General features: G+C 42.6%; 1 protein-coding gene across 1 annotated transcript in view; it reads right to left on the bottom strand.

Annotated features, from left to right (window-relative positions):
• The window catches only part of LOC137429455 (SCO-spondin), a 444,698-nt gene that overhangs the window by 316,971 nt on the left and 104,547 nt on the right, over positions 1-23,180 (bottom strand). Inside the window, exons 17-29 of the mRNA XM_078781076.1 lie at positions 22,564-22,747; positions 22,383-22,477; positions 21,751-22,007; positions 20,016-20,150; positions 17,281-17,483; positions 16,960-17,087; positions 15,746-15,855; positions 12,377-12,526; positions 12,033-12,126; positions 10,870-11,364; positions 10,299-10,513; positions 4,246-4,467; positions 1,670-1,906 (exon numbers count right to left, since the gene is read on the bottom strand). Of these exons, the coding sequence (XP_078637202.1) occupies positions 1,670-1,906; positions 4,246-4,467; positions 10,299-10,513; positions 10,870-11,364; positions 12,033-12,126; positions 12,377-12,526; positions 15,746-15,855; positions 16,960-17,087; positions 17,281-17,483; positions 20,016-20,150; positions 21,751-22,007; positions 22,383-22,477; positions 22,564-22,747 (2,525 nt within the window). The remainder of the gene's footprint in view (positions 1-1,669; positions 1,907-4,245; positions 4,468-10,298; positions 10,514-10,869; positions 11,365-12,032; positions 12,127-12,376; positions 12,527-15,745; positions 15,856-16,959; positions 17,088-17,280; positions 17,484-20,015; positions 20,151-21,750; positions 22,008-22,382; positions 22,478-22,563; positions 22,748-23,180) is intronic.

The raw sequence follows: 23,180 nt of genomic DNA, 5'->3' as shown, positions 1-23,180 counted from the left end.
ACAGAGCGGCGCTAATGAAAGAATACCATAGCAGTTCAAGGAAGTAAATTTACGACAGTCGTAAATCGTATCAATCACGATGTTCAGTTGTGATTGTGCAAAGTTTAAACATAGCAGCGCATATTAAATAAACGGCGGAAGTCGGATAGCAATCCAACGAAGCCACCCGTAGCCTATTGTCGGACGACAATCACGTGGTACTCAAGTTACTGATAATTGGCTATATTTTATTATAAAACCCAATTGTTCTTTTACAGCTTCATTGAGTTGTTCATAAGATTTACCAGCGACTTCTATTTCCACTAGTTTTCTTACCGTAATTAACCATGAATTCTCGACGACAATCATACACCACGGTTCAAAAACTAAACATTGTTCGATATGCTGAAGATCGCGGCAACAGAGGTGCTGGACGGGAATTCGACGGAATATCTGAGGAGAACATCAGACTATGGAGACGACAGAACGAGCGTCTGCAGTCGCTCCCACGAAGCAAAATGGCCGAACCGGGTCATGCGGCCGCCCATCCCGAGCTCGAGGCCAAACTGCTCGATTGGGTCACAGATCGTCGGCAACAAGGCGGTGACGTCAGCATGTTGAAGGTGCGTGTGAAAGCCGTCATGCTTGCGAAGGTGCGTGTGAAAGCCGTCATGCTTGCGAAGACGCTGCCAAACATGGTGACCTTCAAGGCATCACGTGGATGGGGACATCGTTTTATGAGTTGTATATAATTACATCTCACAAAAGAATCGAACAATATTTTTAAATTTCCAACGTCCATTCAATTACCGGTATAATTCTTTTCATTCGTAGAATAACTTTCGAACTCGCCAGACATTAAAATCACCACTTAATAGAACACTGGTTTACTTACTTACTTCATGATTGTGCACTTACAGATTATATATTCTATATTAAACATTCAGCTATTCTTTGTTGTTCTTCTTTGAGTATTGCCACTTCCGTTTTCGAAGACGTCCTCGACGATCATTTCAATCTGAAAAAAAACTTGCAAAAAAAATTGGACCTATGTATGGGTACGCACCTCTAACTTTAAAAAGATTTTTGGGGGAAAAAAAGTGCGCGTTATAGTCGAAGTTTTACGGTATTTATTTGGCATGGGAGCGGTGTACTTTGAATGTATCTGTACTTAGTTTTAGTTTCGTTCAACTAACAAAACATCAGGATGCTCGACTCTTCTGCATCACCTTGAGGCAGGAAACAGCTGTACGTGAGTCAGATTAAGAAGGAAAGCATCAAAGACCAACTGTTGCACATTTTGGAGCTCATCATAAGTGGTGAGCTGACTATGAGTCAGCAAACTGAAAAATTTAATTTTCCACCTCCAAGTATCATATGAGAGGGGTTTCTGGTGGTTTGCTGGTGGATGTAATGTAAGAGAAGTCCCGCTGTAATAATTTTTAGAAAATGCCGTACATATTATGCTAGACAACTGTCTCAATAATTTTAAGCAGGAAAACGTGTTCAGTTCTATACGATAATTATATTTTCTCTTTCTCATACTGTATCTATGGTAACCTTTAATGTGGTGCAATTTTCCCAAACGTATAAATTTTACACAGGTTAGTGATACAAACCCTTTGTCATCTGACAAGCATCCATTTGAAACCACATATACAACCACATTCTTGTGGGGTGCAGCCCTTACCACAAGTTTCTGTGCTCTCATCGGATAGGTCAAAGCAGTGAGGAATGCCATCGCAGAGCTCCCCATACTGCACACACTGACCTCCACGGAGACACGGCACCTGACCCAGTGGACATGCAGTCCCACAGCCGACCTCGTCACTGCTGTCCCTGCAATCGCTCTCGCCGTCACAGCGCCACGCTACTGGGGTACAGCCGCCAGCAGAGCAGGCAAATTCGTATGGGCCGCAAGGACCGCCTGCACAAAATGAAGAGTTCATGAACACAACCCGTTCACCATACATGTCTCAATGATTAGTAATTAACACACTAAAAAAAACAAACATCTGCAGTTGGGATTTGAAACAAGAATATAACTTCCTCCAGAGCTCAACTTTCATTTTTCCTGGCATGCTAATTCGTGCTCCCATCTGAACACCTACCCCAGGTTCAAATGCCATACGTTGTGTTTATTTGCTCATTGTCTACTAATATTATGCCAGCCTCGGTGGCGCAATGGTTAGCGCATCTGATATGATTCTGGAGGGTCAGCGGCTCGAACATCATAGGTACGCAATGGGTAGCGTGTCTGATATGATTCGGGAGGGTCGGCGGCTCAAATCTCATTTGAATCATACAGTAGGTACCAAATCAAAGACTTTAAAAGTGGCACATGCTGCCTCTTTGCTTGACGCTCAGTATCTATAAGGATAGAGCTTAGACAAACAATGCTGGAATGCAATTGCAAACCACCAATGGAAAACCACCAGCATTTAAAAAGGATAAAGCGAGATAAACAACCATAAGTTGAAAATAATATCACAAGCTTTGATGTGCCTCATGGTCTCCACCTTTGTCTAAGATCCTTGTAAGGGAAATCATCTAATCTACCATATAAAACGCAACATCAGTTTGTGTGTTTGTACAGATGCCTCTCCCCTTCATTGGGTAGGTTTTAAAGGCCAATCTTTTAACATGAATGTGTGTTCACTGCGGTCTATTTTTGAGGATAAAACAAACTCGAAAAACATTTTCCATAAAAGAGTAATTATATTGCTCTTCTATTGGAATTGTAGATGGCGGCTTGCAAACCGAGCCTCAAGGGCGGTGTACAGAAGCGTATTTTTAAAAACAACAATAGATCAAAGGACCAGTGAGGTGAAATTCGCTGCACATGATGTACAACACACGCAAAGTAAAATGAGTGTTCATTTACGTCCGTAGGATGTCTCATAAATAAAGAAGATATAAGCACACCTGACACTATAGGCCGAGGCTCCAGACTTTGGCACGCTCACGAGGCTGCACCGACAAATAAAATGTTCCAACCCGTCACATTTGATGGGCCTTTTACTAGTTAAATTATAATATAGTTGTTATTCACGTCAATGTATATTGATGTCTCGTAATGTCCTCGAACTGCGTGTGATCTATTAAACTCCTATGTTATCCTTGGATCACTGTTCAAAACACACACACACACACACACACACACACACACACACACACACGCTAACGGAGGTGGACACTTGGAGACCCGCTATAGTTCTCCATCCATTGGTTGGGGCCCACCCATGTGTGGAGATAGCAGGCAAAAACAACTTACATGTTTACACACACACATACGTACGCACACTCATACATACACACACTAATACACAAAGGTGGATACATTGAGACCTGGGGGAGTTTCGTTCCACCTCCTGAAACCCGTATTTAGAGATAACAACCAACGACACACAAATACACACACACATATGTTCACCATCCATGAAAAGATTCAAAGCAAGGATTAACTCACTTTTTGACGAGTTATTTTTTTCAACCACCAAGGTTCTTTCGACACACGCTCATGTTTACAAGCACAACCAGAACAAGGAAAGCTTTACATGAAACCACATTAGTTCAGTCACAAAATTAAACTGCCAGGAATGCACATTCAGTTCAAAGTTGAATGTTTAAAAAGTTGTTTTGGCATGCTTCTGCAGATTAGGATGGAGAGGAATTTATTTTGCTTCTCTTTCTTTGAACCTGCTGTTAGCCTGGTGTTAGCTTAGCGGTTAGAGTGCCGGCTTGGGATCCTAGGATCCTGGGTTCGAATCCCGGTCATCGCTGAATTAACGCCAGCGGGGTTGACTCAGCCTGCCATCCTTCAGGTCGGCAAATTGAGTACCAGTTAACTGGTAATTCCCTGTGTCTCACAAAATGCGACTAACAGGGTTGGCGGCAGGAAGGGCATCCGGCCATAAAACATTGCTTCAAAAAGGGGACCATGATGCCCGAAAAAGGCCAACCCCTGCTCTGCGGGGAAAAATGGCCTCTAAAGGTGGTTCTTCTTTCTTTGAACCAACCAACACCTTTTCTGAATTCAAGAATGTTAAGATAAATAGCACGTGTGCTCTCATTAGGTGGAGCGATCCAATGTGCCCTTTGCATTTTAAACCCTTTATGTTTATGAGGACTGACAATCCCTGAAAAAGAGAGATGGCCATTAGAGTATCTGGTGATAAAAACGGTTCATGTATTCCGATTGCGAGAAACGTGCTTAAGGACAGTATGGACAGTCCACAAGGATAAGCTCAATACGCAAATTCTCACCCATGGGTTTCTCCGTTCCATCAATTGGTGGCAAGCCTGGATGGGGAAGATTGGGGTGCCATTGCACAGGAACTGCAGGTGTTGGATAGGGCACTACCACACCATGGCAGCTCCTACGGTCTTCATCTTCGCCAGTGGGACAATCTGCTGCACCATCACAGACCTTGCTCGAAGAGATGCATGACCCTTGGTCACACGCAAACTGTGCAGGCCCACATGTGACTGATCCAAGGGAAAGGAGGTAAATAGGTAAATACGTTTTCAAGGGAAAGGTATTTTAATTTATCATAATTCTCAAGAGTAACATATAGTAAGGGCATTTTATGAGATATTTCACAAATCTGTTAACTAAATTGTTACCAAAAAATTTCTTCACCAATATGTTTGTAAAGGTGTGTAATAACATGTGTTAAAATGTTGAAGTTCAACTCCCGTGGGAAACCCAGAAAAAAAGCTGTTGAATTCGGGTACCGAAAAATTATTTTCGAGAATTTTTATTTTTTTTAATCGGCCCTTAAGTAACTTATGAGGGGTCAAATAAGGGTTTTTCATGATTCTGAGTTGATTGTTAACATTTATATTTTCACTTTTACATTTACACACAAAGTAGCTTTTATTTCACATACATATATAATACTCAAGAGTTATTTCTCATTCACAATGTCAGAAGTTTCAACAGTCATTGTCTATGTCTTCTTCAGACTCAACAACATCATGACTGCAGTTTCTGCATGTAATGCCATTACAGACTCCACAGGCCGAGATGCACGTGACCCCATTCTTCTTGCAGCTGCATCGCCGGTTGCTACAATCTCCATGACAATTACAGCTCGTGAACTGCAATAGCTCCTCAGGAGCCGTGGGGTCCAGTGTTGGAACTGGCTCATACCCATGCACACCTATTGTCCATCCATAGTCACTGGGGTTCAGAGACATGCTCTGTAGAAGGATCCAGTCCCGGGTCTGCAGGTAGGCACGGAGTGAATGTTGTGCAGCTGCACCCTCTGCATCCCTCTGTTGTCTCCTTCAATAACTGGGAGGAACTCGATCTGTGTGCTCTGCTTTGCATCATTAGCATGGATTCTCTTCATCCAGCCATTCCAGTTGGAGTGTGGGAACTCAGGATCGTTGGCTTTGATCACCCACCCCGCTGCCCAGAGTGTGTCACCTGGAGTGAGGAGTGGCTGATCATGAGCCAGGGAGGAGGAAAGCTCAGCGAGGGGGAGAAACATGATCGCGTTCGTTCCTATCTGTTTCCTGTTCGTAAATGGAATAATCTTTACTTCAGTTCCTCTCAGGATCTTAGCTTTGTCGAGTGCCTTCAACTTCACCCGGGGGAAAGCTGCTGTTGTCTGTGGATCTGGCAAAGGTGGTGCCGGAGAGGTGACTTCGATCCAACCATTGAGTGAAAGGGAGTGTTTCCGTGAATAGAGACAATGTTTAAATCTATATTGTCTCCAACAAACTGAGTGACTGCATTGTTTGTTTCCCCAACCTCCATAAAGACCACCTGATCATTACTTGACAATTCACTTTCACTGGCTGGCACTTTGGCTGTCATCACTGATTGATCCTCAAGCGCAGCATCAACCGCAACCTCATCATTGATCTGTTCATCGGTTTCCTCCACAATGGTGTCAAGAGTGCCAGAAGTATCTGGAACATCATCTCCACTCCTACTATTAAGGAAGCAGTATTTGTAGTTTTGTGTCTCCGTGTAAGACTCAGTGTATCCCAGCCGGTGGAACTTGTTGAGCATCCATTTTGACCCAAATCTATGATCAAGTTGTATGGCAAGCCCCATTTGGTGTGGCAATACTCCAGACCGAGGTCGACAGGCCTTAATAAAATTCCTGTCTTGACAATCGGTCTCAAGAACATCTGAAGGCTTGCAGGAACAAGTGTCAGCTGACTATCGATGTCAGTCATACTGTGTGTGGTGGGGTATGACTTTGGACCTAAATCAATCAAGGCAATATCATTGGATATGAACTTGAGTGCCGTCTTTATGATCTGAGTCTTCTCATCTCCATGGTCAAGATTAGCATGATGCTCTCGCAGAATATTGTCGGTGCCATCTTTGAGACAGAGTACATCTGCCATTCTTTCCTGTGTTGTGAAATACAAGGTGTCTTCGTATTTCTCTAGAAGTTTTATCTTTAGCCAATGCTTTGAATAAGAAAGGCTCTTCTCTGGTGACTGATCAAACTCCTGCAGCTTTTCATGGACTTGGTCCATGTTCATTACCCCATGCTCTAATTCTGAGTCTAACCATTCGCAGAATTCAATAAAAACTGCCTCTCGCTCCTCATCAATACTCCTCTGTCCTCTCTTCCTTTTTCCTTCCTCATCAGTCTTGGACAAACTGTCACCTCTCGCAAACATAAGTTTGCATCGCAAATGGTACAGTGTTTCTTCTGCTACCAAGTCGTTGATCCCTTCCAGGCGTCCAGTGACTTCAGTGCCCCAGTCATCCCCGCAACTCCGTGCTGTCTTCAGCAAGCTTGCCTTCAGTGTATCTGCAGTCAAATTATCTGGCACTCTGTATTTCTTTCTAGCTTGTGCTGGATTATTTTTGTAGAGCTGGGCTGGTTGGTTGCAAAGAATGCATACATCCTTATACAGGAGGTCAACTGACTGTGATCTTCTAGAACTGCAGCCAGTTGATGAACTGAACTCACAAGTAGTGCGTCTTCTCTTCAACTTTGATGACTCTTTCTCTGCCTTTGATGCTTGAGCTGACTTCTTGGTGGTTGCAACAAAGTTGTTGTTCAGATCATTTTTACACTTCTGGTGGTACCTCAGTTTTCCTTCCTTTTGAGCCTCCTTCATACATTCCACAACAGTAACATTTTTGACAGTTTCTGCTTGTTTCAATAAAGTTGAGTATCCCTTTGGAGTTGCCTGTATGAGCCTTTCAGCTGGTGTATCCGAGCGTGCACAGATGAAGCAATTGAGCACAGGTGGAGTAACGTCTTCACTCTTCATCCATATTGCTAGACTCCATGTCCTGCAAAGTAGAAAATGAGATATATTTAGAAATTATTTTTCCACAAAGGAGTGTCTGTGGTGAAATATAAATGTTAACAATCAACTCAGAATCATGAAAAACCCTTATTTGACCCCTCATAAGTTACTTAAGGGCCGATTAAAAAAAATAAAAATTCTCGAAAATACTTTTTCGGTACCCGAATTCAACAGCTTTTTTTCTGGGTTTCCCACGGGAGTTGACCTTCAACATTTTAACACATGTTATTACACACCTTTACAAACATATTGGTGAAGAAATTTTTTGGTAACAATTTAGTTAACAGATTTTCATATGTTTCCCTTACTAATAATCGTAATCGACTTCATCTTTTTAAAATAAATATTCTTTCCATATCAGGTACAATTCATAGAGCAATTCCTTTTACAAGGGGCATTCAAAAAGTTATATGAGCAATGTAGTCACAATAGCCCAAGACATGTCGACATTGCTTTCCCCCAATATGAGTATGTAATTAAGAATTAGGAACTTTTATCATGTTAAAATATGCAATTTGGTGTCCGTCTGACCGTGATGTGTTCGCTCGTTATTTATCCAATCTCAAACAAACTTGCCAGAGGGACTAAAGGGTCACATGACGGAGGTTGCAGCGACATAATTTGGCCCCCTCCCCAAGCGGGATTTCCGCCTTAGACAAACTCCGCGTTAAGGTGTATATAAATAGTTCAGCATGGAGTTTCGTGGGAAAGTAAAAAAATATTAAACCTATTGGATGTAAAAACTATTCAGTCAATTATTTCTAACGTATGATTACTTTTTTAAACAGTAACTCCTGAATTTTTTTTGGTGCACACCAGGGGGTAATGAACGTAGAGTAGCAACGAAGGCTGGAAAGGGTGGAAATGCGAATGGTTCGGTGGATGTGTGGAGTATCGTTGAGAGAGAGGAACACAAATGATGAATTGTGAAAGATGATGGGAATAGAGCCTGTGATGGATGCTGTGAAGAGAAACAGGTTGAGATGGTTTGGTCATGTGTTGAGGAAGGATGAAAGTGACTGGTTGAGAAGAGTGATGGAAATGAATGTAGAAGGAAGTAGAGGACGGGGAAGACCGAGAAAGACTTGGCTAAAGGTGGTGGAAGAAGAAATGCGGGCAAGGGGGTTAACAAGGGGAGATACAGAAAATAGGGCAAAATGGAGAAGATTGTCATGGGGACCGCAAGGCTAACCCCCGCTCTAGCAGGGAAAATGGCCTTAAAATGCATGTTGTTGTTGTTTGCACACCAGGGGTGTGTTCTTTTACCAACTAGAACATTTTGTATCCCATTGATCGGCCAGATCTCGATCTGGACCTGAACCAAAATTGATTCACCTTGTTTTTGGCACCTCACCAACTCATCCACCTAGTTTTGTCATAACTCATCCACAACTTTTTGAGATATCGTGCTATATATTGGTTTTAGCCTTATCACTCAATGGTGAAGAATCACTTTAAAAATTTATCGGATCCGGATTCGGATCTTCACCAAAATTGAATCAATTCTTCTTTGTCACACACCCAACCTTTCCACTAAATTTCGTCTGAATACATCCATAATTTTTTTGAGATATCCTGTTCACAAACAAACAGACAAAGACAGACAGGGGTGAAAACATAAATGAATTTGATGTCCAACCCAGCTATAAACTGTCATACCGCTGTTTCACAGGCAGGGAGATTCATAAATGTATTGTTTCTCGGATGGGTGTTAAACTGGGAGTCCCGTCTGCAGGCATTCCGGTTGACTTTAAAGATCCTATGGTATCCTTCACAAAGAGTGGGCGAGCTATTGGTGGTATCTTGAACAAGTTACAAATTCCTAGCTTAACCTCAGTCAAACGTCAGGCTTGGCCAGCCGCTTTGTGAAATACTTAGGCCGAGTTTCCCCCAGCCAACCCAACAAAAATGTGGGAATAACTGTGGCCGTTAAAGAATTAGAAGGATCGTATACCTCCGGTGTCACTCCTGCATGAAGTGGGTGTTTCTGGTGTTATAAAAGAAAAACGTTGGTGTGTCTTGGACTGTTGTGAGTATGCATCTCGTTGGTATAACTTTTTCAATTCCCCTCATATAATCCTACATGGTATATTCAGGAAACTTCAAAAAAAGATTCAGTGGCATAATACTTCGAGTACTCGCTCTAAGATTGGGAGGTCTGTGGCTCGATTTTAACAGTGGCTAGGTCATACTAAAGACATTAAAAATGGTACGTGCTGCTTCATTGCTGGGCGCTCAGCATTTAGAAGAAAGAGTATGGACAAACCCCATGGGTTGGCGTCGAAATGGGGAAGAGGAAATTTCTTCTTAATTCCCTGCTGAGTGCAGAGAGAAAGGTAGAGAGATGATGATTACAGAGATGGTGTTGCTGGTACCCAGAGTGATCTACGAATTTACACCACTTCCCCAAGCTCAGCGGCTGTATTTGTCTGAAGTCAAGTCTTGTGTGGTCTCAAGTATTTGTCTCTATGTCTGTGAGTGATTTGGTGTTTACAGCTTCTCCATGAGCCTGAGACTTCTCATTGACGTCATCGTATGGGCTGGATCACACAGCATATTAAATTTACAGGCAGTAGATGTCATGCAGGCGAAGCATCAGGACAATTTCAACTGCGGCTGAATCAAATTGAATAATGGCTGCCTTTTATCACTCGGGCTTTCTTAGTTGTATTTTCTCGAACTGTAACGAACAGTTCCACTGAAGAGTTGATAATTCATAAACCTAGCTTTCAAAAAGATAGACATTTATTTGCCATGAGGATCTATGAGAAAGCTTGAAAAGTACTTGAAAACAACAACCAAACTCCATGCTTCTCATGAAGAGCATCTCAAACCAGAAGGATCAGACAGGTTTAATGGATTTTGCATGGATTTGATTCAGCCAGTGATCGATACTGGTGAGTCGAGTTACTGCAAATCCAGTTTTCCCTATTTCAGACTTCACTGGTAGAGAATGCAGATCAAATACGAGTAGCTCCAGAGCTCGAGATCTAAATTGCTATTTCCAAGCAACGCAAATCACTCACCAGGTAGTTGCTTGCAAATCATCTCGTCCACACCATCCTGGCAGTCGTCTCGGCCATCGCATATCCTGTCCGGCCTGATGCAAGAGCCCTCCGGACACTGGAGCCAGCCCGAACGACAGACGCAGTCCGTCTCATCGCTGCCGTCCCGGCAGTCTGTGTTTCCATCACAGCGCCGGACATATAAAACGCAAGGGCCATCCGTACAGCCAAACTCACTGCGGTTGCAAGGTGAGCCACAATCTGGAAAGTGACATTAGCAGAAGAGTCATGTGATATCCATTCTGTACAAAAGCAAACAAAAAACATTAAATTTCAGAATAATTTGTTGAAAATAATCATGCTCAGGTTATTTTGCATGATGAACAATCCATTGGCAATTCAACATGAAAAATCTTAATGTAAAATATTGTCAGACAATAAATTACTTTAATTAAATAAATGAACAGGATTATAATTAATTAATTGACATATGTAGGAAAATTACACGCCCAGACCAGGAATCGAACATATGTCAATTTATTGATTAATTCATTTGTTTATTTAATCCTGAACAGTTTGTCAAAAGAAAGACAGAAATAAGAAAACAGAAAAGTTTGGTAAAACACAGAAGTGAACAAAACTAAAAATCATACCAGCTTCATCAGAAAGATCATCAAAGCCACAATCATTCTTCCCATTACAGACAAGACTGTTCGGTATGCAATGCCCAGTGGTACAGGAGAACTGTCCAGGAGCACACGGGGGTCTATGTCCACGGGTTGGGTACACGCAATCTTGCTCATCAGAGCCATCCTTGCAGTCGGCCGTGCCGTCACATAAGAGTGCTGGGGGTAGACAGCGGCCTTCATGGCAGAATAAAAGTCCAGGGCCACAGAACGGTTTGGCCGTCGGCAGTGGGCAGTGCCGCTCGTCAGAACCATCACCACAATCGTCCTGGTTGTCACAGGTCCAAGCTGCAGGGATACAGCGACCTAAGGACTTGCAGCGGAATTCGATTGGAGAGCACGTTGCGGCATAACCTCCACAAGGGACTCCATCACAGGCCCATAAGGCTCTTTCACATGTGCTTAGGGAAGCAGGAAGAAAAGGAATATTAGAATATAGTGCCAACAATAACAAGGGTATCATGACAATTGTTATCAATAATAACAATGTAGTCCCACCGCCACCCCACCCCGCCCCCCCCCACCCCCCGCCTTCCCATGCCTCCTCCCCCCAAGCCCTCTCCCTCCCACAGATCTCCCGATGTCCCTGTTCTCTGCTGTTGTACTTGAGTGCTTCACTATCTCTCTCAATCTTGCCTCCGGCTCCCTTTATTGTATATTTTGTGTGTCCGTTTGTTGTTTTTTTTTGTGATTGATGTTAGCTTCTACACGAGCCTCGATCTTGTATAAAAATAAATAAATAAATTTGAAAAAAGGGTCACATGGAAGCAAAGACTTAAATCAACAATAAGTCTTACTTCAAAGAATGTTGAAACAATAAGTACCCTGATTTTTATCATGATATTAATGACACACCCTTGGTCGGAAAATGGTTATATTTGATTTGAGTCAACATGATGCATCTAAAAGGTGATACTGCATTCAAACACTTCCTCACTGGAATGCAAATTACGCATAAAGCATTGCTACAACGGTGTATTCCTCGAGCCTTAGCTGTGCATTTTCACATCAAACTCAGTTTGTGAAAAACTACCAGGGTATGTGTAAGTACCACTCCATGCAGACTCACCAGTTCCTACAATCCTCGATGATCTGCGTCCCTGCTGGATAACCAACGCCGTTGTGGACACACGTGCAGTCATCTGGGCTGATGCAGCTATCGTCTGCCAAGGGATAAAGGATACCATGGTGGTCTCACTTCATTCACATTCTACAGGGACGAACAGAATTGAATATACTGTATATATTTATGCATCAAATGTAACATTAGGCGACCCTTGCCCTTTGCCCATGCGCTTATGATTTACAATACAAAAGTTGCATAAAATGTACTTTAGAATTTAATTGTCGATATTTTTTTCTTATTTGGGCAACTCATGTGTTAGTGCTTAGACAGCCTGAGAGGGACGGTACCGTGCAGGATGGTGTTCTCAGGACAGAAGCAGCCTTCAGTGCAGGGCAGGTCTTCGCATTGGGAAGGTGTGTCGTCAGCGATTGTGCGGCAGGTCGGCTGGCATGGAGGTCCACAGGGCATGTATACCAAGCCTTTGTCACACTGCAAGGCTGTCACAGCCACAGGATGAGATAGCTCGGATGTTTTGCCATTTAAGGTACATTTTATACAGTCTTACTACAGCATCACACTGATCTGGACACAGGATAAACTGCTTTGGTTTTTATCACTTTAGATTATCCCAAAATCTTCAGGTTATCTCAAACTGTTACGTCATTGCAACACCAGTGAAAGTCTTATTTTATCGATTCTTCAAGAAACCTTTTTTTCTTCTTAGGTGTGTAAGATATACCTGAACAATGTCGTGGTACTAGATCATTAAAAAATTGATTTGACATCCTGTTAAAGGTTTGGTACATCAAGCGTCCAAAAGTCACTAGACTCGGCGGCATTATGGTTAGAGACCATCCGCTCTGCATCTGGGTGGTCAGTGGTTCGAACGAACCCTGGCCGAGTCATACCAAAGACTTTAAAATGGTGCGCGTTGCTTCCTTGCTTGATGCTCAGCATTTAAAAAGGACATAGCATGGAAAAACAAGCTGATGTTTGGCAATCATTGCAGAGGTTTCATGGGCCTAATGGCCTCCTCCTGTGTTGAAGTTCCTTGGAAGGGAACTCATATTATAAAGGTTACCTTGGCAGTTATAGATCAATAAATAGTCTATGACATGATGATACCATCACGACGATGTCATAACTGCAAACTCAGAAGGGTCTACGAACAGGCCATGCCCTGCTGCCTAGTCAAGTTAGGATTCGATCTGTGTGTGTGTGTGTATGTGTGTGTATATATATATATATATATATATATATATATATATATATATCCTGAGTTGACAATGGTAGCACATGTTTGGTCGTGACCATCTCATCAATGGGGTGTAAAATAGCATGAAATTTCCACCCAATCATCCACAATATAGATACACCGAGTGAGAAGCAGTGACAAATAAATGAGGCTTTTCCAGGGTTCAATTGAGCTTGGAGCTTGTGTGTATATGATTGGCATCTGTTGTATGCAATTACATAATGTTTCTCAATTGTATCATGTATCTTGCATCTGCCAGGCAATATATATCAAGTCTCTTTGACATTGAACGAATTGCATTTCTCAATTATGAAAATTTTGAAATGATTATAATTAATAGCTGCCCACCTGCTACACCTAAGTTGTACCAACGTTGGTCCAATGGTGGCCATTTTGTTGGCCAATGTCAATTTGATCAATGGTCAAACATTGTTCCATCACCCCAATATTGGTCCACCGTTAACCGACTGACGCCTGAAATTGGCCGGACATCATCAGTATCCACAAGGCCAACTGTTTAATTTCCGTGCAACAGACAACGTTGAATGTGCATATGATAAACCATGATGACGCCAACCCAAGACCAGCATCGCTGCACCAGCTGGATGTGATGGTATAAATAAATAAAAAAGAAGACGTCATGCGGAGCACGGTACTTGCAAAATCCGTCTCCACCCTCTCCCCCCCCCCCCCCCCCTCCACCAACCCCCCCAAGAAAAAAAAGTTCCATTGATACAGCAAATTGTCCATTTCATCAAGATTAAAATTGACAATCTTGATCAAAGCTCGGGTCAATAGGAAGAAAAGTGACGATGTTTTAGATGAAAAATGATGATTTTGGAAGGTTGACCTTGAGTTGACCTTTGGCCTTTTGACCTCAAAAAATAGTTAGTTTCCCTATTTAGTGACTCAATGTGCAAATGCTGTTCAATTTTCAAGTCAATCGGATGAAAATTGAGGATTTAAAAAACTTGGCCGATGTTGACCTCAAAAATAGTTGGTGGTTGAATTCAGTGACCATATATGTAAATCCTCTTAAAGTTTCAGGTCAATCAAATGAAAAATGGTGATTTTAGAAATTCGGCCTATGTTGACCTTTTGGCCTATGTTCACCTAAAATATATTTTGTGGTTGAATTCAGTGACCAGATATGCAAGTCCTCTTCAAATTTCAAGTCAATCGGATGAAAATTGAGGATTTTAGAAATTTGGCCTATGTTGACCACAAAAATACTTGGTGGTTGAATTCAATGACCAGATATGCAAGTCCTCTTCAAATTTCAAGTCAGTCGGATTAAAATTGAGGATTTTTAGAAATTTGGCCTATGTTGACCTTTTGGACTATGTTGACCTCAAAAATACTTGGTGGTTGAATTCAGTGACCAGATATGCAAGTCCGCTTCAAATGTCAAGTCAATCGGGTGAAAATTGAGGATTTTAGAAATTTGGCAAAGTTTGTGACCTTTGGCCTATGTTGACCTTTTGACCTTTTCACCACAAAAACAAAAGGCTTCTCAATTCGGACGACCTATACAACTTGGTGAAGTTTCGTAACGATCGGTTTAGAATTGTGACCTGTAGGCCGGTGACAAACAAAGAGACAGACAAATGAAAAATCACTCATAGAGCGGCACTTGGTAAAACAGAACAAAGTGGAATGGCACTCAGTAGAGCATCCTTTTAACCTCAAAAATAGCTGGTGGTTGAATTCAGTTGGCTGATATGAAAATCCTATTCAAATTTCAAGTCAATTGGATGAAAATTGAGGATTTTAGAAATTTGAAAAAAGTGGTTGACCTTTGGCCTATGTTGACCTTTTGACCTTTTGACCCCAAAAATATATATGATTTTGTCGGACCATGAACTCTACTATTTGGTAAAGTTTGGTGAAGATCGGTTTAAAATTGTGACCTTTAGGCAAGAATAAGTGAGCGGACAGACAAACACGCACACAAACACACACACAAACAAACAAACACACACAAACACACACACACACAAACAAACACACACACACACAAACAAACACACACACAAACACACACACACACAAACAAACACACACACAAACAAACACACACACAAACAAACACACACACAAACAAACACACACACAAACACACACACAAACAAACACACACACACACACACACACAAACACACACACACAAACAAACACACACACACACACAAACCGGAGTGATCAACATACTTGCAAAAAAAATGTTTTTTTTTGCGAAGTAACAAACAGACAGAACCACAAACGCAACCGACCAATATACTTGAAAAATCTTCGATTTTGCAAGTAATAATGCACTACCTCTAGTATCAGTTCAAACTCCTTAACAGCCTTATTCATTGGATACCCAAAGTATTTCATTATCATCTCAATTTGGAACAACACACACTGATGAATTTTCAGTAAACAACTCCGCATGGCACAGGTGTAGGTGTAGACATACGGCACAATCCCTGTGATCTCCAGCGGATGTAAACACCATGCCGGTTGCATTCCTCCGTATAGGTGGCGATGGCGGTACAGAGACATTCACAGTCACCTCCCGTATTGCACCTTGGAAAAGATGTGCATCCAGTCCATTGGTCACGTGCTATCCGTTGTGGCAGTCACAACCTATTAGTCAGGTTCACTATGTTTTTTCGTTCAAAATCATGGTAGATTAGCAAACCTATACATTTTTGGAAACGTTATTACATGGAAAATCTGAAAATCAATGTTTACATTTGCCAATTCCGACCAATTCGATTCGACCAATTCGACCAATTCGACCAATCGACCAATTCCATTCGACCAATTCGACCATTCGACCATTCGACCAATCGCTTCGATCGACCATTCGACCATTCGACCATTCGACCAATCGCTTCGATCGACCATTCGACCATTCGACCAATTCGATCGATTCGATTCGATTCGATTCATCGAATTCGATTCGATCGACCATTCGACCAATTCGATTTGCCACTCAATTTGACCGACCTTTGCTTGTGTGGGACGGACTGCGAAAACGATGCGGACTATATTGTCGGATACGACACACAGGACAGTGATGACGAACTCTAAATGGCATATTCTGTAATCGTGTATGTTTGATGCCATTGACTGCCTGTGTATATTTTGTCATTGACTGCCTGTGTAGATGTGAAGTTATACTGACTGCATGTGTATATATGATTTTGCTGACTGCCTGTGTATGTTTGGTGATATTAATTATTGTGACACATTTTGATGTTATTAACTGCCTGTACAAAATGATAACATGTATTTGATTATGCAACTTATCGCGAATATAAAGACAGTATTTTGCAATTCAAAACCTTTGATTCGTGTCTTACCATTCCCCATAGCACTAATTTGATACTTTCATTGGATTCCTTGTCCCTGACAATATAGGTTTAGTATATTTTACAAAGTTTTTAGGGTAATTAGAGGCAGAAATAGAACAAAATATGTATTTTACAGTGGCCATTTTGAAAATCCAAAATGGCCGCCATACAGGTATCTCTCCAAATGTAAACATTGATTTTTAGTTTCCTTATGTTATAACCTTTCCAAAAATGTATCGGTTTGCTAATCTACCATGATTTTGAACGAAATATAATTTATTGACATAGTGAACCTGACTATATAAGCAATATGCAGCAACTTGTTGCTCACCCGCATGCGTCGTGCACACACCAGCTGTAGTACCGGCGTACGGGTACGGCCTCGTGACACGGTGTGAAGAGTGCCTGAGAGAGTACGCTGCAGCGTTTGCGTGCCCACGTGACTCGATGGGGATTTGCCTGAAGAACATGGGAACAATGCATAACACGAGAAATGTATGGAAAATCTTCTGATGGCTCTCGGAACAAAGTGTTTTTGTATTATAACTGTTCATTGAATGATTTGCGTAGCATCATTGGTGCCTCAATTCAATCTTTTGTAGAAAGCACTTAATCGGGTGATGTCAAACTTTCTCAAGGAGGTTCCACTCACAGTACAGGGGTCAACAATTTTAAGCCCACTGGCTTCAGGACAGGCTGGGCTGAGCCTCCACGAATCAGTAAAGGGCTCTGCGGATGCCTCAAGCGCCCCCTGGCGACTCATGAAGTCATTAGCTGCATTGTTGTCAAAGTTTCCACACAGGCCTCCAACTTGGCCGTGGTGTTCAGGTGCCAGTTTGATGTAAACCCGGGTTCCTGGTGGGGGTGGGGGGAGGAAGAGAGCAGGGATAGGTCATACAAATCAGATGAATGAACTGGTTTGTTGAATAAGATGAGCCTTGCACTGCCAATCCTGCCATTGTAAGAATGTGTGTATGGTACTACTCATCAAAGTTTACCGAATGCTTGATTAATTTGGCAAAATAAGGTGACAACTATAATAATAACAAGTCAGGAGACGACGATGGTTCACGAGCGAGCGGTATTCAATGACAAAGGACGGACTATAACCGAAACAGGCCCGGACTGGGGGGTCGGGGGCCCACGTGGCAGGTGGTGGCCCCCGATATGCGATGTACATGCCCATTTACCAAGGGCCCCAATGCGCTGCGTGCGCAGGCCTTTAAGAGCCAGCTGTACGTAATTGTGTGTGGTGCTGACCTGGAAATGTCAAAACGAAGGTTACTGACCTTGAAATGAGATAGAAAATAATGTATAATCAGTTATGAGTTGGTGTTGGCTTAGCGGTTAGCTTGGGATCCTAGGATCCTGGGTTCGAATCCCGGTCGATCGTTGAATTAACGCCAGGGGGGTTGACTCAGCCTGTCATCCTTCCAAGGTCGGCAAATTGAGTACCAGCTTGCTGGGATGAATGATCACGGTGTGTACCCCGGTTTAGAATAGGTACACAGTACCCCTGCGCATCGTAAGAGCGTGACCAAGGGTTGACGTCAAGAAGGGCATCCGGCCATAAAAACATTGCCTCAAACAGGGAACCATGATTGTCATGGGGCCCGCAAGGCTAACCCCCGCTCTAGCGGGGAAAATGGCCTTAAAACGATCATTCATTCATTCATATTCAGTTATGAGGTTAGTTAGCTACACCATACCGAAAATTCGGTTCGATTCCGACAACTTTGAAAATTTGACCTTTGTGACCTTCAAAGGTCAAAGGTCGAAGATTCTGAAATTTGTTCGAAAACTTGTATTTCATGATGTATGTGATAATATAAGATCATGTACGACATTTCACCCCAACAGGAAGCGAACAATGTAATAAAACCATCAAAAATTGACTTTTCTAAATTTCGTGACCTTGTGACCTTGACCTTGGGGCGAAAATGAAAAATCGAGCTCCGTGGGGCTAGACACGTGACATTGGCCTAACCAAATATCGAAACCCCTGTCAGATTCCACCAACTCCGTCGGAGAAGGTGTAGCTTGAACTCGATTACCCCCTAAAAAGACATCTTTTTCGGGCGTCCCTCCGCCCACAATGGGCACAGTACGCCCACTCCAGACAGGACACAACTAGATCATGATATCACCCTCCCACCCAAGTTTCATCAAGATCGGATGATATCATCAGGTAGTTATGCTGCGGACAGACAGACAGACACACACTCATGACGAATATAGTGGTCACTCTGTTTGATAACTCGTGAACCAATAATGTCCATGTAGTTACATGCTTGTGATTCTGTCTGTCACATATCATGAGATCCCGTGAGATTGTGAATTAAAGGTTGTTTCGTCATTATTTAATTTTAATGTTGGGTAATCTGTGTATCACAAAGAAGATAATTAATTTATGATCATGTGTTAACAGTCTGGTTCTCTGCATATGGTATCCAAGGCCAACTTCACACATGGCTTACTGACTTCCTCTACTCTCGAAGCCAACGTGTGGCACACAACAGAATCCTTTCATCTTCTCTCCCTGTCAAGGCTGGAGTGCCCCCAAGCAGTTTTCTGGGCCCAGTCCTATTCTTGATCTTCATAAATGATCTCTCTGACTCGCTGGAAAATCATCTGTATCTCTTGCTGATGACTCCGCCCTCTGCCGTGACATCCCACATCCTTCAGATAAGCAGGTTGCAACGTCTTCCCTCTCTTCAGACATTACAAAATCACAAGTTGGTTAAACACTTGGAATATGTCTTTCAATCCTGACAAATCTCACACTCTCACTACCTCTCCTCGAAAGGACAGTCTAGCATACCCTCATATCCACTTTGTTAACAATCCTCTTTTTTGTGTACATAGTTGAGGCTCATGGAAGAGCTAGTACGGTAAACAGATAAGGACGTAACAGACAAAAACAGAATGCAAAACATGCATGGAGTGGTGGAAAAGTTGGACACAGAGGGCGCATGGGATTTGGTTGGGGTTAATGAGGGTCGATAAGATCAAGGGGGGGGGGGGTGGGGACGTGGGACAATGCACAGAAAGAGCAGAGGTTGCAAGACCAGAAAGGAGGCGGTAGAAGACAGAGAGACCACCAACCTGTCTGCGCCTAAACCCATAGACTCAGCTTCATCATGGAAGATTCCAATAATCTTAAAGGCCTTTTTGTCCAGGCCATCAAGCTGAGGAGCATGTGAGGCAGGCGAGCCAGCCCATAGGGGAGAGCAGTACTCCATAAACGTGCAAAGTTCAGTAGAAACTGTGAACAGTATTATGCCACGTAACATTGGGCAACATTGTGAGCTTCGTTGTATAGCTGAGTTTAGTGCTCCAATATGAGCATTATGACATTAACCTTGGTACCAAAAATACCATATTTACCTCCGTCCCACAGTAGGGTTAATCCAACTTGTGAGGTGAATATCACAAAGAGACCAGCCCTTCTTAGGCTAAGGCCAATCCCGGCGTAGCTCTTTGGTGGTCGAATCGGAGCTCCGTTCACCGTCAGCTCTCGTCCTGAGCACGCCATGATCAGAGGGGTTAGCAATGGAAGGGGATTACTAAAATGCGGAAACAAATAAAAAATATTATATGTATGTATGGCCACATATATTATACAGTAACGTTTAAACCACACCATATTTACCTTTTTTTGTGTTTATTGCATGGCTTGGCTAAAAAGTCTCAAATTCTCATGTCATTTCTTAATCTATTTTCATATCTCTCCTTTGGGTAATAACAATTGTGCGATGGAGATCTTTGCCATCCTCAGGTCATTCTTTAACTCATTGCATCTCCATAATGTCAATCCGCACATCATTCTTCAATTGATTATCATCTCCACAACTCGCAATCCTCAGGCCATTTTTTTTTTATTCATTCTCATTCCCAGCTCATTCTCAATGCACAGGTCAATCAGACCCGCTAATGGGAATTGAACACAAAAGTGGAATATCATTTGACAAAGCAATGGTGTAAAGGAATGAGTAAATGTTTTTTTTATTAAATCACCCATAATGTCCATGTAATAACATAATGTCCAATACCTCACCACATACAAGGCTTTCATCCGCAGCTCAATGGAATACTGCTCTCCCCTCTGGGCTGGTGCTCCTGCCTCACACCTAGCTCGGCTTCACGCTGTTGAAGCCAAAGCTTTCAGAATCATTGGAATCTCCAGCGATGAAGATAACTCCGAGGGCCTTTCACTCACTCACCGCAGGCAGGTTGGTGGTCTTTCTGTCTTCTACCGACTCCTCTCCGGCCTTGCTCCCCCAGCTCTCTCTGTGCTGTCCCCCAAATATTCCTTCAGGTCGCACAAGATCTGCCTGCAACCCTCTTATGGTTAAACGGCCAAAATCAAGACTCTCTGCTCACCTTCACTCCTTCATTCCTCTTTTCTCCCGCCTCTGGAACAAACTCCCTCACTCTCTTCAATCCCACTCCACCCTCCAGGTCTTTAGAACAGCTGTTCACCACCATCTCTTATCTTCCCCAATCCAAAACCTTGATCTTTTCTACCCCGGCTAATTCACCCCAGATCCACTTTTTTGAAATTCCAACTTCTTTCCTGGAAGTCCTTGCAGTGTCCATATGTTTTATACCTCTCCCACCTCCCCCCAAGCGCTCTCCCTCCCACAGTTCTCTCTATGTCCCTGCTCTCAAATGTTGTTTGTGTCCTTCCCCCTCTCTCCCCATCTTGTCTATTGCTCCCCTTATTTTGTGCTTTCTGTGTCGGTTTGACTTTTTGTGTGATTAATGTTAGCTTTCACGAGCCTCGATCTTGTATACAAAAAAAAAGAAAAAAAAAAGACACTATTGGAGCATGAACAGGAAATGAACAAAATATTTTTATTCATTTCTAAAAGTGGCATCTTTTGAGGCAAAAAAGTGCAAATCTGCAAATTTCTAGATGTCAAGTACGTCTGAATCATTCCTCACTCCTTCTCATTGTCAATTTGTCACGATGGTGTTTGGTCATTGTCATTTCTGGTCATTTTTGGTCAGTGTGTCACCAGGTCATTCATCACTCTGTTTTCATCTCCATCTCTTTCAATGTACAGTACAACAAATTTTGATTTATATGTCATGAATGAAGTTTTGCACTGTGGCTCACCACGCAACAATTGCACAGTGCTTCCCCCAATGGCCACCGTTACCGCCTTCGTGCATGCCATTCCGCCCGTGCCACATGGTACGCTCTCGGCTGCCACGGTGAAGTGACCAGCAGCATGACGAGCCAACACATAGTTGCATCCCCCGGATAGTGTGAAGGCATGCCCGTCGAAGGTCACCAAGTGACCCTCACCGGTCGCTGAGCAAGTCCCGGCACAACGACGCCGTGAGCATTTCCACCGCCGCTCAGTGCAGGTGCTGCAGGTATTTATAATGAATCGTTCAGTCACCTTGTTAAATGAGGACAATTTCCCAACCTCTCTTTGGCTGATCTTCATTACTATATGGCACCTTTAGAGATGTGTCTGAGGGCATTAAAATTCGTGGTAAAGAATATAGTAAACCTTTTGAATTCTGACATCAATCAGTTCTGTAATATCTGTCATGCCATCTGAAAAGGGCATCGTGCATAGGTGAGCGTACAGCTTATTAATCACACTATTACGACTATAAGATTCATGTGGATCAAGTTTGCGTCTCAAGTGTCATGCACAATATTTAAGTTTGGCCTAACGATGAAATAGCAACAATTAATTAATTAATTGATCAACAAACATTGCTGCAGATCCTCACCAAGTATTACAGTCTTTTTGGATGGTGGAATTGCAAGGATATTCTTGGCCGTTGTGCTGGCATGGACACTCGGAAGGTGGCACGCAACCGTCGTCCTGTTGGCAACAAAACAAACCTTTTTTGCCTGTGACAACTACCCGAACTACACTTGCATCCCAAATAATTGCTTCCAATAACCTACCAAAAGCACAGTGCCATTGGGACAAACGCAGCCTTGGTAGCGACCTTCAGAGCAGGTTAAGGATCTGTCGTGCGAGTCGCAGGTCACTAAGCATCCCCTCATCTGCCACTGCAAGTTGTTTGGGCAGTGTGTAACTTCAGGGCAAAGCTGGTCAGTGCATACCCATGCTGCGGCTTTGCAAGTACTGGTACGAAGAAGAAGACAGGAAAAGGAAGAGGAAAATGAAAGAGCATAAAATACAACTTGTTTTTCTGCTATGTCAATTGCTCGTTTCATCAAAGTCACATTTAGTTTGACATTGGCCAACATTGTTTCCTGTTTCCTACAATACCATGTCAGCTGATGCAGTTGGTAATGATGCTGTGTGGTAGAGATAGTCAATGAAACCAACCTATCCTGGACAAGTCAGTGAAACAGGCCATAGGGTGGTTTCATCATGCACCTGCTACCACCAGAGTCCTGAGGGCTTACAAGGCACATATAACCTCAGGGATATTTCCTTACATATCACTGACAAAAGGTAAAAACTGACAAGTTCTCTTGAGATAATTTGTCTTTGATAAATTGAATAGACATTACACATTAAAATGAAAACACAGTTAAACAATGCACATTTT

This window comes from Myxine glutinosa, chromosome 6 (assembly GCF_964187855.1).
Source record: "Myxine glutinosa chromosome 6, kmMyxGlut1.1, whole genome shotgun sequence".
Classification (NCBI taxonomy): domain Eukaryota; kingdom Metazoa; phylum Chordata; class Myxini; order Myxiniformes; family Myxinidae; genus Myxine; species Myxine glutinosa.
The sequence above is the reverse complement of the archived record's forward strand: the minus strand, read 5'-3'. Positions and strand labels throughout refer to the sequence as shown.